Source organism: Diaporthe citri (genome assembly GCF_014595645.1).
Source record: "Diaporthe citri strain NFHF-8-4 chromosome Unknown scaffold_1, whole genome shotgun sequence".
Taxonomy (NCBI): Eukaryota; Fungi; Ascomycota; class Sordariomycetes; order Diaporthales; family Diaporthaceae; genus Diaporthe; species Diaporthe citri.
The window spans coordinates 7,476,288-7,499,653 of NW_025064846.1; the positions used below are offsets into that span (position 1 = coordinate 7,476,288).

At 50.9% G+C, this 23,366-nt stretch overlaps 8 protein-coding genes across 8 annotated transcripts; 6 read left to right on the forward strand and 2 right to left on the reverse strand.

Annotated features, from left to right (window-relative positions):
- Positions 1–2,251: 2,251 nt before the first annotated feature.
- INS49_001985 (uncharacterized protein) lies at positions 2,252–3,581 on the forward strand (the record flags this gene model as incomplete). Its single annotated transcript, XM_043162804.1, has 3 exons — positions 2,252–2,936; positions 3,005–3,254; positions 3,371–3,581. 3 exons carry the CDS (start codon positions 2,252–2,254, stop codon positions 3,579–3,581), a joined length of 1,146 nt encoding a protein of 381 aa, XP_043031310.1.
- Positions 3,582–5,053: 1,472 nt separating this feature from the next.
- Positions 5,054–6,517, forward strand: INS49_001986 (uncharacterized protein; the record flags this gene model as incomplete). The annotated part of the gene is made up of 4 exons (XM_043162805.1): positions 5,054–5,163; positions 5,220–5,505; positions 5,576–5,756; positions 5,862–6,517. 4 exons carry the CDS (start codon positions 5,054–5,056, stop codon positions 6,515–6,517), a joined length of 1,233 nt encoding a protein of 410 aa, XP_043031311.1.
- A 1,268-nt stretch (positions 6,518–7,785) lies between these two features.
- On the forward strand, positions 7,786–9,711 carry INS49_001987 (uncharacterized protein; the record flags this gene model as incomplete). Its single annotated transcript, XM_043162806.1, has 3 exons — positions 7,786–8,118; positions 8,236–9,055; positions 9,275–9,711. The coding sequence occupies 3 exons, from the start codon at positions 7,786–7,788 to the stop codon at positions 9,709–9,711; spliced, it is 1,590 nt and encodes a 529-aa protein (XP_043031312.1).
- Positions 9,712–10,451: 740 nt separating this feature from the next.
- On the forward strand, positions 10,452–12,249 carry INS49_001988 (uncharacterized protein; the record flags this gene model as incomplete). The annotated part of the gene is made up of 6 exons (XM_043162807.1): positions 10,452–10,515; positions 10,567–10,807; positions 10,913–11,424; positions 11,486–11,565; positions 11,641–11,861; positions 11,943–12,249. 6 exons carry the CDS (start codon positions 10,452–10,454, stop codon positions 12,247–12,249), a joined length of 1,425 nt encoding a protein of 474 aa, XP_043031313.1.
- Positions 12,250–12,790: 541 nt separating this feature from the next.
- On the reverse strand, positions 12,791–14,198 carry INS49_001989 (uncharacterized protein; the record flags this gene model as incomplete). The annotated part of the gene is made up of 4 exons (XM_043162808.1): positions 12,791–13,392; positions 13,452–13,782; positions 13,954–13,978; positions 14,032–14,198. The coding sequence occupies 4 exons, from the start codon at positions 14,196–14,198 to the stop codon at positions 12,791–12,793; spliced, it is 1,125 nt and encodes a 374-aa protein (XP_043031314.1).
- Positions 14,199–15,038: 840 nt separating this feature from the next.
- INS49_001990 (uncharacterized protein) lies at positions 15,039–16,756 on the forward strand (the record flags this gene model as incomplete). Its single annotated transcript, XM_043162809.1, has 6 exons — positions 15,039–15,108; positions 15,175–15,858; positions 15,943–16,216; positions 16,284–16,298; positions 16,362–16,461; positions 16,535–16,756. The coding sequence occupies 6 exons, from the start codon at positions 15,039–15,041 to the stop codon at positions 16,754–16,756; spliced, it is 1,365 nt and encodes a 454-aa protein (XP_043031315.1).
- A 6-nt stretch (positions 16,757–16,762) lies between these two features.
- INS49_001991 (uncharacterized protein) lies at positions 16,763–18,291 on the reverse strand (the record flags this gene model as incomplete). Its single annotated transcript, XM_043162810.1, has 4 exons — positions 16,763–16,802; positions 17,044–17,234; positions 17,297–17,887; positions 17,962–18,291. 4 exons carry the CDS (start codon positions 18,289–18,291, stop codon positions 16,763–16,765), a joined length of 1,152 nt encoding a protein of 383 aa, XP_043031316.1.
- A 2,134-nt stretch (positions 18,292–20,425) lies between these two features.
- INS49_001992 (uncharacterized protein) lies at positions 20,426–21,882 on the forward strand (the record flags this gene model as incomplete). The annotated part of the gene is made up of 5 exons (XM_043162811.1): positions 20,426–20,498; positions 20,668–20,711; positions 20,788–21,043; positions 21,115–21,346; positions 21,474–21,882. 5 exons carry the CDS (start codon positions 20,426–20,428, stop codon positions 21,880–21,882), a joined length of 1,014 nt encoding a protein of 337 aa, XP_043031317.1.
- Positions 21,883–23,366: the final 1,484 nt, after the last annotated feature.

Here is a 23,366-nt window from a genome sequence, read left to right on the forward strand (position 1 = left end):
TTTCTCATTGGATTCTGCTGAGCTTGGCGATGTGGCGCCGTCAAACCATGTCACCTGGGCGAGGTGTGCTAGGATGTCTTGAGGTCTGGAATGACTGCGGCTTACGAGGCGATTCACTGCCGGTATGAAATCCCTCACCGCCCACATTGCTGTCTTTCACCGGAGACATACCATCCTCCCCCTTTGTTTAGCAGGGAGACTGCTGCTTGCCCTCCGTCTTGCAAGATTCCAATATGGTACGTATTTTTTGTGAATTCTCCGCGTATCGAAGTAGTAAAGAAGCACATTTGGCTTTTGTCCTCGGTCACCTTGGCTGACGAAGATATCAGGCACCTCAATATCAACAAGCCGACGTTGTCTACTATGACCCCTACTACGACCCGGCGCCGCTCTCTGCCGGTGCAATTGCGGGCATCGTCATTGCATCAGTTGTGTTCTTGCTTCTGGCTCTTTGGATCCTGTGGTGCTGTTGTTTTGCAGTAGGCGGGCGCAGGTACCGCCGGAGACGACCTGTGTACTACCACTCACACAGTCGCGGAAGAAGACGATCTCGATCATACCATCGGACCCGACCGCGGGTAGTTGAAACGCGAACAGTCGAGGCCGTTGCACCCCCGCGGAAGATATATACCAGGAGATAGCATCAGAACGCCATCCAAACTTCAAAGGCGGAGACAAGAAGGAACCGCGGAATCGTTGCGATAAGATAAGAAAACTAGTACACTATCAATGCTCTGAGTAGGACCATAGAATTTGTTTGGGTAGCCGCTTTCGGATGTCAAATACCTTCGACTGAATATACGATTACACGGCACGAGCATGCTTAGTGTCTTAATGGCGAGTTGAGGATGACGAGTACATCTAGAATTGTACGCCTAGGTATCAGCAATAATTAACAGAGTTGAGGCTCGAGTACACACCATAAGTAATTAAAGAAGGCAAAAAGTATTTACTGAGTGCACTCACATGCGTGCTACAGAATTCACTACGTTAACATCCTGACAAGTCATTTTGAATGCCGGAACAATAACGGCCATGTTCAACGATTCCATCTCAGTACTAAGTGGCTGGGTAAAGGCAGTTGAGATAGAGTCGTTGACCACCACCGGCTGTTCAAGTTTATCGGTGACAACTTTGCAGTGCTTAGACCCTGGGCGATGATGATATAAGTTCTAGATTAAAGCCTCTAAAATTCGATTCGCAAATATTGATGAAAATCACAGCAGTAGGTAGTATTCATTAACAAACATGTAGTCGTGCTTGACTTATAAGACCTTGATGCCTAAGTTGAGAGACTCCGGTCCACGCGATGATTAGTGTCTTGAAGGCCAAATCAGTTCCAAACCCTTCCTGGTCCTAGCCAGTGGAAAGTCTCAAATCTTGTAGTCGTAACATGGAGCAAGTTTGTTCATCAAGGTGTTGGGATATTGATGGAAAGAATGCATTTATGCGGATGTTAACGAGCTGAGGGGGAACGAGAGAGCTATACCGTCAGTTACTCTATGATCTTTCAGAGTTTTGATAACTCAATGTGGTGAAAATCTGGTGTTAGGGATCAACGAATAGAGAAGTGCGGAACCGAGTCTTAGGCAATCCTGGGGAGTGCTATTTTATTATGCCGATCATGCCATGACTGGCATCACTCACAAGCAGCCGCGCGCGACTTCACTCTGGTCATCATCGGATTGGCGGGATTCGTCTCCGTGATCCGACTTGGCTTCGGCCCCTAGTCCGAGATGACCAGCCCTCCGTTGTGATTATGGACTGGGTTTAGCTCGGCTCGGCGGCTCTCTGCTCATCTAACCTCGACAAGCCGGCTCGTCCCGACGGCGTGGCATCCTCCGAAAGCTGGGCATATAGACGATTTGACGGAGACAATTGCGGGTCGCCGTCAGAACGCAGGGTTCGTCTGGTTCGTGAATGTCTGTTGCCAGGTCGCATCATGAGGTCCCTTCGCAGCGAATGTCGTTGACGTCTGGGTGATTTGCAAGGCGCCAAGGCGGTTCGTCCAGCCAGGGAACAAACCAAGGCCCCTTGACAATCAACGTTCCTGATTCTACGGTCCGAGTACCAGTGGAGGATAACTGATCAGCAACACCAGTATTGGGGGGGGGGGGGCGGACCTGGTGTATAAAGAAGAACCGTCTGAGCTCTGTTGGAATGGTGATGTTGTTGCACCGCAGACCACCGACTACAACACAGGCAACAAGAGCAATACGAGACTGTCACGGTTCAAGTCTACTCCTTGGCCATGAGGACTTCCACCTTAGCTGCCGTATCTTTTGCGGTGCTATCCGCGGCTGGCCCAGTATTTCCTCGGGTTGGACACCGAGTTCTTCGCAGACAGGCAGATATCAACCCTTTCGATGGCAAGAAACTCTTTGTCAACCCAACCTATGCAGAGAAACTAGAGCAGACCGTTGAGTCCTTCGAAGAAGCGGGTGACAGTTCCAACACGGAGAAAACCCGAGCAATCCAGGACATTGGAACCTTTGTATGGATATCTGACATCGCTAGTCTTGCCCACATCGATACTGCCATCGAGGATGCTCGTGCTGCACAGGCCGAGACTGGAGAGACGCAGATCGTTGGGCTTGTCCTCTACAACCTTCCTGATAGAGATTGCAGCGCAGGAGAGAGCGCGGGCGAGCTCATTCTCTCGGAAAATGGCCTGGAGCGGTACAAGACAGAGTACATCCAGCCATACGCGGAGAAAGTTTCTGCGGCAACGGATCTCACCTTCGCCATTGTTTTGGAGCCGGACTCACTGGGCAATCTTGTCACCAACTTGAATGTCGAGAAGTGCGCGAATGCAGCTGATGCCTATAAGGAGGGTATCGCTCATGCGATCTCCAGCTTGCAGTTCGATAATGTGCATCTTTACATCGATGCTGCGCACGGCGGTTGGCTTGGTTGGGACGATAACCTACAGCCAAGTATGTAACCGCGATACCTGGGCATTTTCGATAGCATTGATATTTTGGCTGACCGCATATAACAACAGCTGCTGAGTTGTTTGGCGAGGTCGTCCGCCAAGCTGGAAACGGTACGCGCATTCGAGGCTATGCGATCAACGTCTCCAACTACAATCCGTTCAAGGCGGAGGTTCCGGAGCCTTATACCGAGTATTCCAACTCTGCCGATGAGTCTAGTTATGCTACCTCGCTATCCCCGCACCTCGAGGCTGAGGGGCTTCCGACTCGATTCATTATCGACCAAGGTCGCGTGGCTTTACCTGGTGCGAGAGAAGAGTGGTATGTCGTACCGTCTCTTCCTACCTTCTGTCCATGTTTTCACCCCGGCAACTTCAATCTGTTTTGCATTTTCTTACTTGTCGTTATTCTGAACTGCAAAATGCTGACAATTTCAGGGGTGAATGGTGCAACGTGGCTCCGGCTGGGTACGGCATTAAGCCCGGTACTGCTGTCGACAACCCTCTCGTCGACAGCATTGTCTGGATCAAGCCCGGCGGTGAAAGCGATGGTCAGTGCGGCATGGAGGGTGCGCCGAGGGCTGGTCAGTGGTTTGAGGAGTATGCGCAGATGCTGGTGGAGAACGCGGACGCAAGCATCACTGTTTAAATTGCCTATGCAGGGAGTGTATTTGCCAGACTGGTAGCTAAGTTTCTAAAGAAGGACAAGACTATAACCGAACATGTCTTCTTGATAGATATGAATTTTCTCATTCATAGAATACAACATTTCGTTTCAATCCAGCACACATTAACACCATTGTACACTGGCATCTTGCATGGAGTTGAATTTACCTCTTGTGGTTAATTAGGAGCCTGTGCTGACCAAAGTGTTGGATTTGAACTGGTCTCGCCTCACTGGTCCTGCAAGGACAAGGAGCCGAATCATTACAGCACCTGGCGGGTTTCAGATTCCCCCTTACTTACTGCTCTTTATCGCATCGACCTGCCAGGATGAATTCCGGACCTCGTGGATTATCCGTGGAATATCCGCGAGTATTCAGCTCGATTCTCAATACCCTGTTCTATGGGTCGCAAATGACCCACACAAGAGGATAAAGACCCAGCCGCCATGAATGTACTGTGCACGTCTCGCTAAGCGTCCAGTTGATTGGTTCTAGCTTCACATCGCCCCAACTCATTCTGTTCTCGGCTTTCGAGATACTCTGCATGTTGATGTATTATCACCTACTAGCCCATATATCAGATATTGGTGATAGTATCAATGTTCACTTAGGATATATCAAGCCTTGCTTCAATTGGAATATACGAGCTTCTCTCGTTGGAATATATTAGAGGTACTAATATGTCAACGTTTCCTTGACGATCAAGGACAAGTGGGTCTGCAAGATCTCCTGCGGTCCACACCACATTTTGTGGAACTTATGATAGTCCCACATCTTGCATGAGAGTGCAGTAGTCTGTTTCTGAATACAACCCATCGGATTTAGCAGCTGGCCATTGATTTACTTTCAACCTTCTGACATCAAAGAGACAAAAGATCGACTAAATACGGCATCGACGAGAGAGGAGCCAGGGTGCATAAAATGACCTCAGACAGTGCTTGAGTTCAGGATCCTCAATTGCTAAAGTCCTGAAAATCTGGCGAGAATGACTGGTAGCTAAAATTATGACTTTTTTTATTGTTGCTAGAGAAGGCATCATCATGTGGTCAGTGGTCTGGTGGTCGAAGCGTATAATTCCGGACGTGGTGGACTTTAAATCCGTCGAGCTGTTCACATGCGTCACTTTATCACACTGGGTCCACCTATAGCGGCAAGAGGCGAGGAGCGAATAGCGAGAATTTGACTTTTTGCCATTGGACTTCTGTTTGTGGGTAATTGACCATCCGGACAGCCAGTTCCTATAAATTTAGCATGAATGGCTTAGTTCCCACATCGAACATCTTGGTGATGAGGGATATCGTCTATTCCAAAACACAACAGAATTTGTTTGTCTTGCCTTTATCTCTCCTTCATCAGGAATCTACTCAAACAAAATTTTCCGAACGGTCTGTCGCGGACAAGACCCAAGTAACCACCGTATACAAGACAAACGCAGCTGAGAGATACAACAGGCACAATGGCCTCAACTCATCACCCCAATGCCAAAGTCGCTTTCGTCACTGGGGCCAATGGTATTACCGGGAATGCCCTCATTGAGCACCTTATACGTCAACCTGCATCCGAATGGTAATTCTTCTCGGATACGCTGCAACTCTCAGGTCCCATATGCTAAGCATCGACAGGTCCAAGATTGTGATCACAACAAGACGTGTTCCCAAATGGCCACTGTGGCAGGATCCCCGCATCAGATTTATTGCTCTGGATTTCTTGAAGCCTGCCGATGAGCTTGCTCAGCTGATGAAGCCGCTGTGCCACGACGTGACACACGCTTTCTTTGCATCCTACGTCCATAACATGGATTTCGCGAAGCTGAAGGACGATAATGTTCCCTTGTTCCAAAACTTCCTCCTGGCTACTGATAAGTCCAGCAAGTCCCTGCAACGAGTCATTCTTCACACTGGAGGCAAGGTACGGGAGTGGCTTGATACCATCCAGCCCTATGCCCATCGCGAAGTGATGTGCTAACACCTGCAATCAGCATTATGGAGTCCATCTGGGCCCTGTTGAAGTCCCGATTCACGAAGGGATGGCGCGTTATGAAGATTACGGAGAAAACTTCTATTTCATCCAAGAGGACTTCATGTTTGATTTGGCCGCGAAGCGCGAATGGCACTGGAATGTCATTCGTCCTATGGGCATTATTGGCTATACCCCTGCAGGTACGTCGCGTGATTTCTAATGTTGTCGCTTGTGCCATCTAGCACTTCAGATGAAGCTGAAATTGAGGGATATAGGGAACGGAATGTCGATTTCACTCACTGTAGCCATCTACTTCCTCACTTGCAGGGAACTTGGTCAAACCCCAATGTTCCCGGGAAACAAATTCTTCTACAATACTGTCGATGATGCTTCCTATGCTCCAAGCATTGCAGACATGAGCGTGTGGGCCTCTACCAACGAGCACACCAAGAATGAGGCCTTCTCCCATAACAACGGGGACTATATCGTCTGGAAGTACTTCTGGGCGAGGCTCGGTGAGCACTTTGGAATGGAGGTTGGTAAACCCAAGAAGAACTTTTGTGATACTGTGACAAAACCTGACGTTGCCCAGATCCCGGAAGTCCCTGACTCAGAGTGGACGGCAAGCGGAGAAACTCAGAAGATGGAAAGTCAGATTAACATGGTCGAATGGGCCAAAGACAAGAAGCCCGTCTGGGAACAAGTCGTAGCGAAGAACGGCGGCAATCCTGAGGCTTTCGACTGGGCGACTTGGGATATTCTTGACTGGGGTTTAGGTGAAAGCTGGTTGGCCGTAACTACAGTTGCCAAAGCACGTAAGTTCGGATGGAGTCGATTCGACGACACATATGATACTTGGATCGAGACATTCCGGTCATTCGAAAACGCCGGAGTCCTACCAGCGAGCGCGCCGATCGAGAAGAAGGTAACGGGTATTCGTCCTCATCCTGGAGGACGCTAGCTCGCGTTGGCTGATTTTTTCTTCTAACGTGCGATACTATCCTGCTCTATCTTGGTGGCAGTTGTGACTAGGTATCCTCGGATACCTTCTCTTGAATGATTGGTTCCGAGAGCAAGGACATCAGATGACATGATGCAGCTACATTTACAAGATCTGAGGTTGAGAATGCTTTTGTTGCTTAGACTCAGGCACCTGAAAATTCCTGTTTCTCAACTGTGCTTTGTAGTTCTCATATTGTCAATTATGATCCCCTGGCGAAGAACTTACAAGATTGTCTGGTCTTATGCATTATATCAGTCACCCTAGCAGGAGGCCTTACACTGCTCCTGCAAACATTCAAGTTGGGCATGAAACAGTCTGACCTTGATGGTCTCATCTCCATGCTAGTATTGGAGAGGTAATACGAATAAAAGCCTCTGCTCACTTCAGTATTCTACCAGTCAGGAATGCATTCACCTATTGCGGCCTTCTCAAATCTCTCACTGCCTAGGTGTATTCCTGTCACGAAGACCACATGCACAGCTATGGCAGTGAATCGAAAGGCCATGCGAGCAAATATGAGGTGTGTTATGTGTTCGACTTAAATGCTGCGCGCATGTAATAGTGTTTGAGACGAGGACAATATCCTCGTCAGCACTCTGCCGGGTGTAGTATGAGAGTATTTCTCATTGGGAAAGCACTACTTATGTACGTCTAAAGACATTTTGGAAGAATCGCAGGCAGGGGCTTTACCCCACTGGTCACAACGCCGTAATTGATCAGAAATATGCGTAGATTTGACGGGGGAGTTTGAGTGGGTGCAGTGGATACAGCGGAGAAATTGATATACTCTGTCGATGTCGTGATAATATCTGACACATGAAGAGAAGCTCATTTGCTCTGAGATTGGACACTGAGTTTTACTAGTAGTGGTAAAGTCACCCTACTGTATCTCTATCTCCGAAACGCGGCCGGTGGGGATGGTGTCAGCGTTCCGAGTTTCGACGTGCTCTGACGTGCTCACCGGCCATGCGGCAGCGGCAGCCCGGCCGACTATCCCATGGCAAAGCCGTAAAGATGTACTACGATGGCGACTACGGGATCCATCCACCAGGAGGACTTACATTTATCATTCCAAAAATTAGACGCTTAGACCAGAATTGAGCTGAAACAGAACTTGCGGCACTGATATTCTGCATCGACCTCAAGACTGCCAAGGCACTCAAGCACATATTTCATCGAAACGGCCTTCTCTGATCTGGATTGTTCCAACACTCAATACTCCCCACATGGCTCCCATTGCAACAGCTGACGGTACGCTGTCGCACAACACCGAAACTGCGCTTGGAAATAGCGCTGTTGAGGTGGATGTCGCGCTGAAACTCGCTGCGGCCGAGCCTGAACATGGCTCCAGCACAACCTCACCTCTGCTGGATGGAGATGCTAAGCATCTTCAATACCCTCGATCCAGAGTGAACCTGATCGACCGCTTTGTGGATGAGCCCCGCAAGATAAAGGTGATCGTTATCGGGGGAGGATTAGCGGGTATCCTGGCAGGGTGCTTGTTGCCGCAGAAGGTTCCTGGCGTCGAACTTGTTATCTATGAGAAAAACCCTGACTTTGTAAGTCGCAGTGAGACTACAATAATCTTTATTGGTTTCTGACAGAGTTAGGGGGGCACTTGGTACGAGAACACGTATCCCGGAGTGCGTTGTGATATTCCCAGTCACGTCTATCAGTCCACATTCAGTCCGAAGACCGACTGGTCTGACGAATTTGCCCCCGGTGCAGAGATCAGAGACTACTGGCAGTCAGTGGCAAAGAAGTGTAATGTCTACCAATACGCCAGGTTTCAACACCAAGTCGAAGATGCCAGTTGGGACGCAGCGGCCGGCTCCTGGACTCTGAAAATAAACGACCTTGCATCCGGTCTCTTGGTCCAGGATAGCGCGGACTTCGTGCTGACTTGCATCGGGAGATTTAATGCATGGAGACTACCCAAATATCCTGGATTGTCGGACTACACTGGAGTTCTGCGACACGCTTCTCATTGGGATCCTGATTTTGATCCAACGGGCAAGCGTGTCGCTGTGATCGGCAATGGAGCCAGTGGCATACAGCTGGTTGCAAATCTTCAACGCAAGGTGGCTAGGCTGGATCACTACGCCAGAAGCAAGACTTGGATTGCTGCATCCTGGGCAGGTGATGAGCGAACACTTGAGCCCCAGCCCATCCCAGACGAGAAAAAGAAGTCTCTCGAGGATCCTCAGTCGTACCTCGCGTTTAGGAAGGAGCTGGAGGACAAGTATTGGCGCAAATTTGCAACCTTTCTCAAAGGGGAGGCCAACGATAATGTTCGTCAATTTTTTACCGAGACCATGAAAGCTCGTCTCTCCAAGAAGCCGGAACTATTGGAGCAGCTCGTACCTGACTTCGGCCCCAACTGTCGTCGCCTGACACCCGGTCCTGGTTATCTCGAAGCCCTTCAGGAGCCTAACGTTGACTTCATACGCCAACCTATCAAAAGATTTACCAAAACCGGCATCGAGACTGCTGATGGTACGCAACGGGATGTTGACGCGATCTTCTGCGCCACGGGGGCCAACGGAGACATGATTCCTCCATTTTCCATTCGAGCTTCTGGCCGCGATCTTTCGTCATTGTGGCGCCCAGGTGGAGAATACGGATTCCCGTACACTTACCTAGGAGCAGCAACACCAGGCTTTCCAAATTTGTTCTTTGTTCATGGTCCACATGCGACTGGACCAAGCGGAACAGTTCCACAGAGTGTTGAGACGCAGCTCACGTTTTATGCAAAGATCCTGCGTAAAGCCTCACGGGAGGGCATCAAATCCATCACGCCGAAGAAGAAGGCCGCGGATGATTTTGTCGAGTACTGCGATGCGTTCTTCGCCAAGACTGTCTTGGTCGAAGGATGTTCGAGTTGGTACAATGGCGGAACTCCTGGAGCGAGAATTCATGGCATCTGGCCAGGTAGTTCAAACCATATCACTGCCATCAGGAGGGAGCCTCGGTGGGAAGACTTCGAATATGAGCACTTGGCCGAAAGCCAAGGTAACAGTCTGCTGTGGTACTTCGGCAATGGAGGAACAAGAGCAGAGCAAGACCCAGAGTCAGACATGACGAGCTATTTGAAGGCGCCTCAAGATGTTGACCTGAAGGACCATCATGAGTCTTGGTGGCAACTACCGTAGGGCCTCGGTCTTGGGCATGGGATGGTGACGCGTGATTGCTCCAAGATGCATAAGTCATCGCATCATCAATCAGGTACCTCAGGCGGGTGGTACATATCCAAATATAGTCAGTCAGTCATGGGCAGTTGACGGTGTGGTGGGGGTCGTGCTCTAGCTATTAGATACATGGTGAACCCGTATGTTGCCGGTACTCAGTCCTGTCCCTGAACACCCAAGAGTCTAAACAAGAGTAGCAGTGGCAGATGGGATGCACTGGTGAAAACTCGATTGAACTCACATATATCATCCTTTTGACTCAAACAATATTCATCGGCGCAATCCGCCCGCCCTTAAGGCTTCGTCTTCAGAGTTTCAACATTACTGAGATGTCGCGTTTCCGACCCTGGGCATTTCGTGACCGATCAAGTGGAGACTAGAGTTTGCGTAGCTGGATGTTTAGTTGATAGAACGTGGTTTGCCATCCTGCATGGCAATGGCGTGCTTCACTCGGCAACAAACCTGAAATTGCATGATCGGAAAGGAACGAGACCGATTGGCAGCATATGCCGATACAGGTGCGAGAGACTAGAAGCCACTGCGGTGCAAAGCTGCACCCACAAAAATCGTCAGGCAAAGACCAATATCAAGTCAGCCAGCCCCAGCCGACCAACAAGTTCAGCGCTGCTACGGTAGGATTGAGGCTGCCTCCACAATATTCTGTTCGTCCCATCACTTGTCACTGACGCCGTCTGGTGCATACCATGACTGTCACATCAGAATCCCAGCCCTACAATGGGCCTATTGGTGAGACCCGCCAGTTCTCCGGTGAGAATATCACCAGACTGCGAGCCGAATTGCTACTAACAATGACAAAAGGCGAGGTCAAGGTGAAATGGTACCGGTCAACCTTTTTTAACATAACGATACTGGGGCTTTGCAACTTTGCAGCCCCTGGAATATGGACAGCAATGAATTCGCTCGGGGCTGGCGGGACCGCCAGTCCTGCCCTTTCAAATGCGGCGAACGCGCTGACCTTCTGCTTGATGGTCGTGTCGTGCTTTTTCTCAAGTGCAATGGTGCATTACATCGGGATAAAGGGCGCCCTGATCTTTGGGACGTGAGTGTTCTGGTGTGCCCCTTCGACCCATACCGACCGAGATTCTCTAGGAAACGACGCGCTTTGTGCTTGAGTTCTGATGCTGATCTCTCTTCTCAATCATAGTATCGGGTACGCTCCTTATGCTGCTGGCCTTTACACGAAAAGCAGATACGATGTGGACTGGCTTTTACTCCTCGGGGCAGCACTCTGCGGTATATCAGCCGGTGTGTTTTGGATGGCAGAAGCAGCTATTGCGATCGCGTATCCTGAGCCATGGAACAAGGGGAAAGCCTTGGGATATTGGCTCACCTACCGATTGTCAGGGCAGATCATCGGTGGAGCTGTCAACTTGGGTCTCAATGCCGACCGAGATCAGGCGGGTCAAGTCAGCTACACGGTCTACATCCTCTTCATTGCAATTCAAGCCGCCGGCCCATTTGTCGCTCTTCTACTCAACAAACCTGATAAAGTGCAGCGAAAAGACGGCAAGAAAGTCAGCTTGGAAATTCTTCAGAATCCTTGGTACGAGATGAAAAAGACCGCAAGACTTTTCCTCACCAAAAAGTTCCTATTAATCGTGCCGTTCATCGGCCAAGCAGTCTTCGCAGAAGCAGTCTTCTTCACGTACCTGTCTTGTGAGTCCTTGAAACTGATGATTCAGTCTATTCTTGCACTCTAACAATCTTGTGTGAACAGTATGGTTCAGTGTTCGCGCCAGAGCGTTGGGGTCGTTCGTGGGTGGTCTGGCAGCTATTATCACAGGCAACTTGCTCGGCGTGAGTGTCCATGAGCTGATATTCTTGTTAAAAATTTTGAGAGTAGCCCCTCGTGACTGACCTTTCTGCTCGCAGTACTGGATCGACCGAACAAACATTCCTCTCAAGCGTCGCACCCGACTCGCTTTTGCCGTCATTGTCACTTTGCAAGGTGCATGGTGGATATGGGTTACAGTGATGGTGACCAAATTCAGTCTAACCCACCCAACGTATGATTGGTCAGACCCGGGCTTTGGCCAAGGTTTTGGAGTCTTCGTTTTCTTGACAGTTGGCTTTCAACTGAATTACTTGTACTTGTAAGTGACTCCAGACTCTGAGTTTCAGTGGCTCGATATCGAAATCCCCGGATCTGTTTGAGTAACATATTTGCTTGGTAGATACTTTGTTGTTCAAAACCTCGCCGGCGGAGATGAGCCTCAGGTCATTCGACATGCCGCTCTCCTTCGAGGAACAGAATCAGCGTGGCAGGCGCTGAGTTACGGCCTCGAGTCCATCACCGTCTTCGCGGAGCATGGGGGTGTTTATATGAACTTCGCTCTATGGGCTGTAGCCGTGGCTCCTGCGTGGTTGGTTGTGAGACAATTTGGTGTGGGAGCTACAGGCTCGACTGAAGCTGTAGCATCAGCCGTAGATACTGATACATCTGACGACAAGGGCGTCCTGACCAAGGATGGAATCTCATAACTACAGCGCACTGTGGCAGGGTTGGAGTAGAGTATACAATAGGATATTGGAAACAGGTCTCAGAGAGGTACATTAGATTCACATAGAGGCTGCTATTCTGTTCTGCAGTATTTCAGGTCTCTTGGAGAATGATCACTCTCTGAGAGACGGTGGATCTACGGCCATATTGTATTTATTTGAAGTCCGGCGCACATTTCAGTGTCGACTTTTATCTGGGCTGGACTGAGATCTTCGGCTAGCATCTCGTCTCCGTATTTCTTCTAACTTAATCAATTTTATGTTTCCCAAAGACTGTTTCAATTCATCATCCTCATTATGTATCCGTGTTTTTTTTTTTTTTTTTTTTTGCCGGCGCAACATGAAAATTCCTCTATTCCGTAACGTGGTTTTGCTTGCAAATGGTTTAGGATAGTGATGGAAACATTTGGAAGATGTCCCTTTCATCTTCATCATAAAGTTATGTACAACAACCAAAATGATTCAGAGTAGTCTGGCCTGAGGAGCCTCGTGAACAATGCATCTATTAACAGGTCCTCTAATTCTATTGTGCTTCGTCCAGTCTTACAATCAACTTGCCGCCCCTAATATCCCCTTTTCTCATTCGGTCAAGACCTGCGTTCACATTCTCTAGACCCTCCTCGATGTCGATGATTTCCGGGGGTGAGACTAGGCCTTGAGCAAGTAACCTCTCGAGCCAAGTGACTAAAGCATTCCCAACTGCAGGCACCTCGTGAAACAGCTTGATGGGTACCGAGTGCATCACAGCTCCCTCAACCGAAGCCTGTTTGGGCAGTCCGGTCAACCCGATGAGATGGGCAGATAGAGTCGAGGACGTGCGCGGGGTGGCTGGAGGTGACGGTGGTCTCGTGCCGCCGGACACACCCTTCTCGGTCAGGGCCTCTAATAATTTCGCAGCTGTGTCCTTGCCGCGCGTATCAATGCCAAACCTCAAATCCTCACCCACATTGGCCTTGAGGACCTCAATGGCTCTTTGCGGATCATGGCTGTCGATCAGGAGATCTGGGCGAATGGATTTATGGTTTGAGATTCGCAGACCATGCCTGGCACTGTCCACGATAGTGGCCACCTTCAGACCTGCGAGTCTTGCAAGCTGAACAGTAAGATTGGCCGATGTTGCTGAGCCTGCGCGAAACCTTCGTCAGATTTTTGTAGACCATGCAAAAGACACACCTCGCACTTACCTCCCCAAACGGCGATCCAGTCACCAGGTTTTGCACGTTCGTGCTCTGGGATGCCTCTCAAAGTTTCTGCCCGGACATCCTCCGGAATGGAGTCTGGATCGGCCGCTTTGACGAGTTTCAAAAGATCAGGGCCGTTGGTGACATCACTGAAGTCAACTCCCATGCAGATACCCAGGGCTAAAGATGCAGCGACGAAAGCCACGCCCAGCGTCGACCCTTCTTCGTAGGACAGAGCAGAGGGTAGCCGGACCACGTTGTAGTCAAAGCTAACAACAAATTCCTGGTAAGCTGCCTTTCGCAGATCACGGTAGTCGGTTGATATAGCAATCACCTGTGACATGGTCAGTCACTGGTAATGGTCGCTGGATTCTCGCTGTGCTTCGAAGTCTTACACGGTCACCGAGTTTCAAACGAGAGGACGAATCCAAAACTCGACAAATATCTCCGGAAAGCTCCCTTCCAGAAATGTAAGGTAGCTCTGGGATTGCGAAGTTGAAATCACTGCAGGGTCGTTCCGGATCAGCGCACTTGCTCGTGTGTGAGTACGGTCATGAGGCAGGGCGGGTGCAAGTGCACTCACGGTGCTTTCCAGTCTATGGGGTTGAGGCCGATCGCCCGAGTCTTGACCAGCACTTCGGAACCCACGTTGAGCTCTGGGATAGGATAGTTCTCTACCAGCTCATATGGCTGTTTTGGCCCTTTCAGCAAGAGAATGGTCTGTGATTCGGGGACTGCGATTGGTGCCATGGTGGCGGGAGGGACGGTGTCACCCGGATCTGCGAGCCCGATGGCCGATGCCTTTCTTTTCTTCCCAGAGAACTTTCGAAATATTGACCAGCCACTCATTCTTCAACAGAAATCCGGCAGGAATATATGTCTGTTGTAGGGATGAGGAGAGACGACGCCGAGTCTGAAAGCTTGCCGCTTGGATTCACGTGTGATGTGGCACTGAGAGCTATTCCAGAATTCCCGCGGCCCTGCTCAATTGAGAGGACGCAGAGCGGCAGAGAGGAAATGATCCGTACCGATCCGTGATTACAAACACGTCCGAAGACGGCCGTGATGCGACAGCCGAGACCCAGTCTCGAGGTATGGCGCAAAGATCTGACATCTTTCATCATCCTCTAGCTTTCTCGTCTCCCCCACGCCCTCCACAAGATCGCCAAGTAGCCGGAGAGACCCCCCTGATGACGAGGAACCGCTGCGAAATCCCACGCAGAAAAGGGTTTTTGTGGGGAAGCTCGTCCGTATCTGATGTCTCCTGTTGGTCCAATGCGGTTGCATCATCGAGGGGTTGGCCGGAGCTGAGTGCATCATCCGCACGGCGATGGCGCAATTGTCCGTTAGGAGTGTTGGACCTGCTGTCAACCCGACACGCGATCTTCCCGGCCCGCAGCATTGGGACCGGTTTTGTGAAGGTGAAATGAGTAGAAGGCAAGCCTGAACCAGTCAAAATTGTTGAAGGAATTCGCTAGTTGATGCCTTTTCTACTCACTTGCTTGTTGGTCGTTCCCAACCAGCCCCGTCCCACGTGTGCAACCGTTCAAACAGCACTGGGCCACTCGACAAGCCTGACACCCATACACAATGGCTTCTGAAAATAGTGGCGGGGCGAAGGCCAAGAAGCGGCTTGTTGTCAATGCGTTTGTCGAAATGTGTAAGTCCGTTCAGGCCGCTACGGTTGTCATGGCATCTTTTACCAAGGCTGACAATGTGATCTCAGGCAGTGGGCATCAGTCGCCAGGGTTATGGAGACACCCAGAAGACCAGTCATGGAGATTCACAGATGTGGATCATTGGGTTGAACTCGCGAAAATGCTAGAGGAGGCCAAATTCCACGGGATCTTTGTAGCCGATGTTCTGGGTGGCTACGATGTGTATAAGCAGTCATTGGATCCAGCTGTCATATCTGGGGCCCAGTGGCCTGTGAATGAGCCGTTGTCCGTGATTTCTGCGATGGCTGCTGCAACTCGCAGTATCGGCTTTGGCGTGACGGTCTCGACAACGTACGAACAGCCTTACCATTTGGCTCGCCGGCTGTCAACCCTCGATCATTTGACCAAAGGCCGACTTGGCTGGAATGTTGTCACCAGTTATCTCGACTCTGCGGCACGCAATATGGGGCAGACGCAGCAGCCGCAGCATGACGATCGCTATGCACAAGCTGAAGAGTACATAAAGGTCATGTACAAGCTCTTCCAATCGTCCTGGCGGGATGATGCGGTGCAGCTGGATCGTAAGAATGGGATATACACGTCTCCCGATCTGGTGAGGCAGATCAACCACAAAGGGAAATTCTTGACCGTGCCAGGACCACATATTGTGCAGCCAAGTCCACAACGCACGCCGCTTCTCTTACAGGCAGGAACATCACGCGCTGGCAAGGTCTTTGCGGCCCAACACGCAGGTAAGCTCGCGGGACACAACCGTTTAAGTGAAACCGGCAGCCGTCTAACAGTCTGCTCATAACTAGAGGCGATCTTTGTTTCAGCACACTCACCCCAGGTGTGCGCAAAGAACGTTGCCGAGGTTCGCCAGCTCGCCCGCGACCAGTTCGGAAGGAACCCATCCAACCTCAAAGTTCTGGCGCTTGTGACGCCTATCCTAGGCAGAACCGAGGAAGAGACACAGGCGAAACTAAAGGACTATCGGCAATATGCATCTCATGAGGGCGCTCTCGCCCTCTTCGCAGGGTGGACCGGTATTGACTTGAGCAAATACGGAGATGAAGAGGAGCTGCGCCAGGTGGAAAGCAACGCCGTGAGGTGAGTGTCAAGATGCCGCCGGTCCGGGTCTTGGCTAGCTGCGATAATATGTGCTGACTCACAGCAGATCAACGGTCGAAGGGTATGCTAGATTCGCGCCTCGGGATTCAAAATGGACTAAACATACTGTCGCTGAACATGTCAGTATTGGTGGCAATGGGCCAGTGCTTATTGGAACCCCAGCTCAGGTCGCCGAAGGGTTAGAGACCTGGGTGGAGGAAGCTGATGTTGATGGATTCAACTTTGTGAGTTGCGACGTGTTCAATCCCGATTCAGACGATGCGACTGGTATTTTCCTGGCGACTGACACACATATAGGCATATGCCTTGTTTCCCGGCTCGTTTAAGGATATCATAGAGCTGCTACTGCCCGAGCTCAAAGCCCGAGGGTTGTTCTGGGACGGGTATATTGAGGGAGGCACTTATAGGGAGAACTTCTATAATTCACCGGGGCAAAAGGTGCCTCTGGACGAGCATGTGGCATCAAAATATCATTGGAAGGCTGGTGCCTCTGCGAGCGAGCATAAGATACCAGAGTAACAGCGCCTACCGCCTGTTCTTGGTCATGTACAGACTGCTGTCCCAACTGCATTATGTACGGGAGCCATGAAAAGACTAGAATAAGACTCTGTGCCGCTCACTGACGAATCCTTGCAAGCAGGTTGCGCTGTTTGACGAACCAGTAATTCAACGAATCTATCGGCTGGCCTGGCCTTGCCAATTCAAAGTCGTAACGCCTTAGCAGCTGCGGGATAACTTTGGATATCTCTAGAAGAGAGATGTTCTTGCCAATACATGTTCTCGTCCCAGCTCCAAAAGGCACTGACGACGGTGGCGTTAGAATGGAGGGACGTTCAAGGTAGGGCGGTGTGACCTTACTGTAATAGGCCTCCATTTGCTTCAGCTTCTCCTGGTCGTTGGTTTCGGGGTCCCATCTTTCAGGACGGAAGACATCAGGGTCAGGGCCGAACACCTGGGGGTCACGATGGGCTACCCAAGTGTTGATGCCCACTATTGCCTGTAGTGCCGCACTCCGTCAGCAATCTGTTGCATTGTATAAGCTTAACAACTTGGACCTACTCCTGCAGGGAAGAATGAGCCTGATATAGTCATTCCTGGTTCTGGGACAACACGCCATAGCGGCAGACCAGTGGATGGATGAATTCTCATTGCTTCCTTGATGCACATGCCGAGGTAAGGCAACGCCTGCGCCTGGTCAAAAGTGATTGGGTCATCCACCTTGCCTAGTTCCTCTGCAGTTCGGATCTCCTCTTTGAGCTTGAGATAGATCTCTCGGTTGCTGATGATATGGAAAATTGCGCTTGTCAGTGCAATGCTCGTTGTGTCGCTGCCGGCTGCCACGTTTTGAGTCATCGCCGTCGAACCTCGATATTTCGCCCACTCAGCCGGGTCCTTGTTTCCTAGTGCCTCACACTTGGTGTAAAAGTCTGTTGCACCATTGATTGCCCCCTTCTCTCGTCGCAACTCTTGCTGCCTGGTGTCGAACGCCCGGATGGGACGCTCTGGGTTTCCGTACCACGATAACCAGAGCGGGAGGAATCTCGGCTCAATGCCGGCCAGTGTTGCAAAGGCTAGTGTATTCTCGAGCGACGCTAGTATACCATCGACGTCTTGACCACCGGAGTCTAGAACGCCGAATCGGTTGCCGTACTGCATGAATGAGACACGGGGATGTCAGTGACAAGGTCGAGTTGAGCCCTAGTATTGTGTGGGAGTGAACTGACGGTTATTTCCCCAATCACGTCAAGCGCATAACACTGTGTGAAGTGTTGGAGGTCGAACCATTCACCCTTTGTGGCGAATCGGTCAAACTGCTCTAGCAGCACGCGTACGCAGTTGTTGACGTAGGGCTCGTATGATTTAATGGTTGTCATTGTATAAAGATTGGCCATCTTCCTTCGCATCGCAGCGTGGAAGGAAGGATCATGGGCAGAGAACAGGTTATCATTTGGTACGCGGGGGTCCCCCCAGTAGTCATACCACGACGACTTCCTCAAGGGCGAACCAATGCCGTAGATAGGTTTCATGGCTGCTGGGTCGCCAATGCTGTACATTTGCGGAGCGACGCGAACGACCGGTCCTATTTTTTTTTGACAGTGGACAATGTGAGCAATGAATTACCTCGTCTGAATATACTCGAGCAGAACCTGAAAATCGGACTGGTGCATACCATGACGGGCGTGTTGGTCCACATCCCATTGTTCAAATTTGCCCTCATATACTTTCTTCAGATACCACCAACGCGTATATTTCGCTATTGCTGGCCCAGGCGCGTCTGGGTAGTTTCTGAATTTGTACAGGCGGCGGATTAAGAGTGCCACGATACACAGTGGGGCGAGGACATAGAGGAGAAACATGTTGGCGTTGATTCAACACTAACAGGCGCCGCTGCGAGGGCTATCAACATGGACACAAAATGCTGGTCTTGGGAGACGCCGTTTAAATACCAGCCTCTCTCGGGGATGTTGAACGCCCCGTCCGGAACGGTCAGTTGAACCGAGTTCCAGGGATACACAGTACGTGAAGTGCAAGGCACCGATGACGAAACGCATTGTGGGTACGCAGTCGGCGTGGCTTGAGCGCCCCGTTGACTGACCGTCTTCAGTGCTGTGCTTGGTAGCACTAGGCTTTGCCGCAGCTTGCCATCGCGGCTACTGTCGCACGGGACTTGGAAGTCGATGGACTTGTCGTTACATGCAGTGGCAGGTCCCCACACACCAGGGATGTCCGGGCTACAAGTCCGCCCAGAACAGATGAAATCGCGTCGCGGGAGTTTTGGGGTCATCTCGAATCCTAGTCAGGGCATACTGATCTTGCCCGCTCAGAGAGACATGTAGTTACTCTGGAAACCACCCCACAAACCTCAATCCGGGGGGACATTGGTGATCTGGCTGGCCCTGAGCTTTCAACTTCTTTGAATCGTACTGCTCAGGCAAAGGGTACGGTACGTGTAAATCCGGGGCAAGTCCGAGCCCAGGACGCATGTCTGTACCGCTACGTACCTCACTAGTGCGGGCGGTCTGCATTGCATTGTTTGCAGGCCGTCCTCGCTGGGGCCCAAATCGCCAATCGCCAAGGCCATTCTGCACAGTAATACTCTACGCCGGCATTTACGCCGGCATCTACACCGGCATCACAACTCCACTCGATGAGAGCTACCCGCGGGATGCTCCGCAGCCGCGAGCAAGAAGCCGTCCCCTAACAAGTGTTGATTGCGTGTAATTCGCGCTAGACTGTTGGGTGCCCATGAACATGACACAGTCATTCAATGGAGCACTGGCGGTGCCCCGGAAACAGTGCGAGGCCTAATCCTGTGTCTCTATATATATATTTTTTTCCTTTTCTTCCTCGTCACCTCCATATGTCTACCTCAACTCTTCGCTTCCGGTCTGAGTCCGGGCTTCACAGGCCGCCTGCGTCACCTAAGGGTGCGGCCAACTCGGCGCTGGGCATATATAATGTCAGGCATGCCCTGCTCTTCTTTTCGTCCGTGTGCTGAAGTAAGTGAAATGTGCCACCGTCTTATTTCGTATAGAAGGAAGGGACCACTAAGAGTACATATCAGCCATTCTTTGTCGCATGGCTCAACTTACGGGCGACAAGCACTGCTAATTGGGCTCGCCAAAATACCTTTGTGCCGACGTCCGTTGTTCGGGCTCGGACGTGCCAGTGGCCGCCGAGTGCTCGGAGAGTGGGGAGCCGAGGGGGGGCCGAACGCGGGGGGGGCGAGGGAGGGGGGCCGCCGAACGGGGGGGGGGGGGGGGGGGGGGAGGGTTGCGGCGCCCGATCGGGACCGGCTCCGCAACGGCCCAACATCCTTCTCCGACCGGGGCAGGCCAGCTGCAAGGATGGCCAGCGACCACGTCGTTGGTTCTCGCCTGGCAAGGCAAGCAAATCGAGGCGGGGTAACGGTTGGCAGTGAGGGCATCTGGGGCTTGCCGGGCTTGTGACTACCATCGCCGGCGAGGTCTTGCCCTAACCAGACGGGTGACTCTCACCCCTCTCCACTTTGTGCTGCCAGTCCCGTGGATACCATCGACTACTGAAATGTTGAGGTGTTCTTGCTTCACATGAACACACAGCAGTGTCAAACCAAACCAAAGTGGTGCTTCATGGTCGGTTATTGCTAAGCTTCACTTTAACTCAAACTGCCTGACCACACCATCTCCTTGCCTACCAGTAACTGGCATGTCTTCAACCACATTGTTGCACAAGCTCCGCGAGCTCAGCGCGGTTGACTGCGACACACTTGACAGTGAAGGTGAGTGCTTGTTGAGAACAAGGACAAGGTGGCCGGCATCGAAGGATCCAGTGCCTACAAGTCGGTCGGAAGAGCTGCCGGCTAGCTTGCAGGGTTCCGAGCTGATAGGCACACATCGGTGGTGTGCTCGTCTTCTGACAGTTCGAACTTTTGACTAACCCATCGCCAGTGGCCAAGACGCTGGGCCCTTTTGTTGACTGTACATCGAACCAGGTCCGTGCCATGCTACGCGAGCGTCACAACAGGCACCCGAGAATTCTGACATTGGTTACTCCATATCTGCCAACAGGCCATCGCCTTTTCCGAACTCACCAAGACTAGCGCCGGTGGTAAGCTCGTCCACGAACAGCTCATCCAAGACAGCATTCGAGATGCACACTGGATGTTGGCTCAGCAGTCTGGCGCAGCTCTGGAAGAGCTCGCGGTCGACTTTGCCATGGTCCGACTGGCACTCGCTATTGTGCCAAACTTGACTGGTTACTCACATATCCAGACCAATCCCCGTTGGTCATACGATGTGCAGAAAACCATTCAGAATGGGGAGAGTACGTCGAGAACTGCATACAAGACCGTCAATAGTTTCATTGCTCGAATGTATTGACCAATCTCTTTCTAGGGATTGTCTCTATTTTCAAGCATCTGGCACCTTCATACGATACGAAACGCGTCTGTATCAAGATTCCGGCGACGTGGGAAGGCCTGCAGGCCTGTCGTGAGCTTGAGCAACGCGGCATTGCTTGCTTAGCGACCACGATGTTCTGCATGGAGCAGGCTGCGCTGGCAGCTGCAGTCAACTGCACTTACATCGCGCCATATGTCAATGAATTAAAGGTTCATTTTGAGAAAGGGTAAGTCTATATCCAGAGGCATGTGCATTCTCATGCATAGACTGGAGAACCGCCCTTGGAACCGGCACAGGCGCTTGCTTGTGCAGCAACTGGTCTTATCAAAACTGGACTAATAATTTGTGCCAAGCTACGTCGATCAAAACAAAGCTTTCGCTTTCTGTGGTGTAGCGCAGCACTATTACCGCAGGATCGGAGCGAGGACTCAAGTTCTTCCTGCATCCTTGACATCAATGAACGAGGTCCTGGTACTAGCAGGCGTTGACCACATCACTGTTTCTCCGCCTCTTCTCGCCCAACTATCTGATACGCGTTGCAATGACTACGAGGGAGACATAGGTTCTGTCCTGGAAACGGCTGAAAATACTGCCGACGAGGACTATACAGCAATCCTACAGGATGAGAGTGCTTGGAGGCTAGCTTTCACGCGCAGTGGCAGGGGCACGAGTGAAGGCAAGATAATCCAGGCTATCAACATCTTCTACGAGATGCAGGTCAACCTAGAGGCGTTGATCAAGAAGCTGGACACCACAACATGATATTAGGTGCATTCATAGTCTCCTGTCCTTAGACAGTCTGCAGTATTGATCTATCTCGAAAGCGATCCTACACAAGTTGCTGCAGTCTTTGCGTTCCGAAGCTCAGGGATGGCATTGCTTCCGATGGGGGCTGGAGTATGGTGACCAGCAAAGTAGGAACCTTGATGAATGTGATCCTAGGGTTTGGTCCCTAAACATAGCGAATAGATAGGGAACACGCGCTGTGTGAGAGCCCGAAGCATGCTTCACTCTCACCTCAGTGCGATTTTGCAGCTATTTCTCGTAATTGTGCGAATGTTCCATAGCAATCTTCTCAACTACCGGCTTCTTCTGACTTTCAGAATCTTGGATATCGACCATTTAGAGCTGTCAAATGACGATCCAGGGCTATTGTGCGCCACGAGACAGTGGGAGTCTGGATGTGCCGAGAATTCGATGGAACAAATGAGTCCGAAGACACAAAATATCCACCTTTTCAGCCTCGGTGTGGCTTCAGATCCCAAGACAAGGTCAAGCGCATGTGGTCGGATAATGGTGTTGGACAGTAGATGATATGACATGCATAAGACGACGTCACAGTGTGTCATCTCATCCGCGACTAAAAAGACGAGAAGCTGACGTTCTGGTCCATGTCAGATCCAACTGCCGTAAGAGTAGTGGCAACTTTGACCATTTGCTCCTTCAGCCCCCGCCGAGAAAAAACTATAAAAACCACGTGCTCCGCAGTGCCGTCCTGGCTGCTGTCCTGGACGGCGTTGCACGTACCTTGGTCCCAAATTGGGAATTTCTGCTACGGCCCTGTTCTCGACTTGAGATCCTCGTAGAGTTCGTGATTAGATCGATGATAAAATCCATTAGAGTGAGTGGCTCTTCCATGTTGACCGTTCCGGGAGCAGTTTGTTCGACAGCAGGGTTTTTCAAAGTTATGCAAATCAATGTTAGGATTTTACGTCAGAAGAATGATCAAAGCTGTCTATATGGGTGTGCAGTATCACTCAAGCCTATAATTCATGGCTGAGGCTCCGTGTGCTGCGGATCAAGGATGGACAAGGTTTCTATGAATGGAGAGATAGAAGCTTTGCGAAAAGTGTGTTGCTCGGAAAATTGTGGTTCTCTATGGGCCAGCTACCTTAAAAGACTGCATAGGGCAGATGAGAAAGCTTTCTCGCGGCTTCTGTTCAAGAATTCAATGTTTGTGAAGAAGGTTGGTTCAGCGATGGTCAACTGAGTAGGAGCCAAGTCGGCGCCTCAAACGCCGTGTCTGCTTCTGGGAAGTCTCAGCATTTAGAAGGGATATATAACAGATCATTGAGTGACGCTCTAGATTCCTTCTGCCGGAAGGCTCGAGCGGAGTAATGAGCCCTCATTAAGGGCGGCAAAATGATAGGTGACCGGCAAAACAGCTCTAGGGCTCACAAATAGCCTGAATACTTACCCTGTCCTGGTAATGCCGTCACCTTTATGAGAATACATGACTATTATGC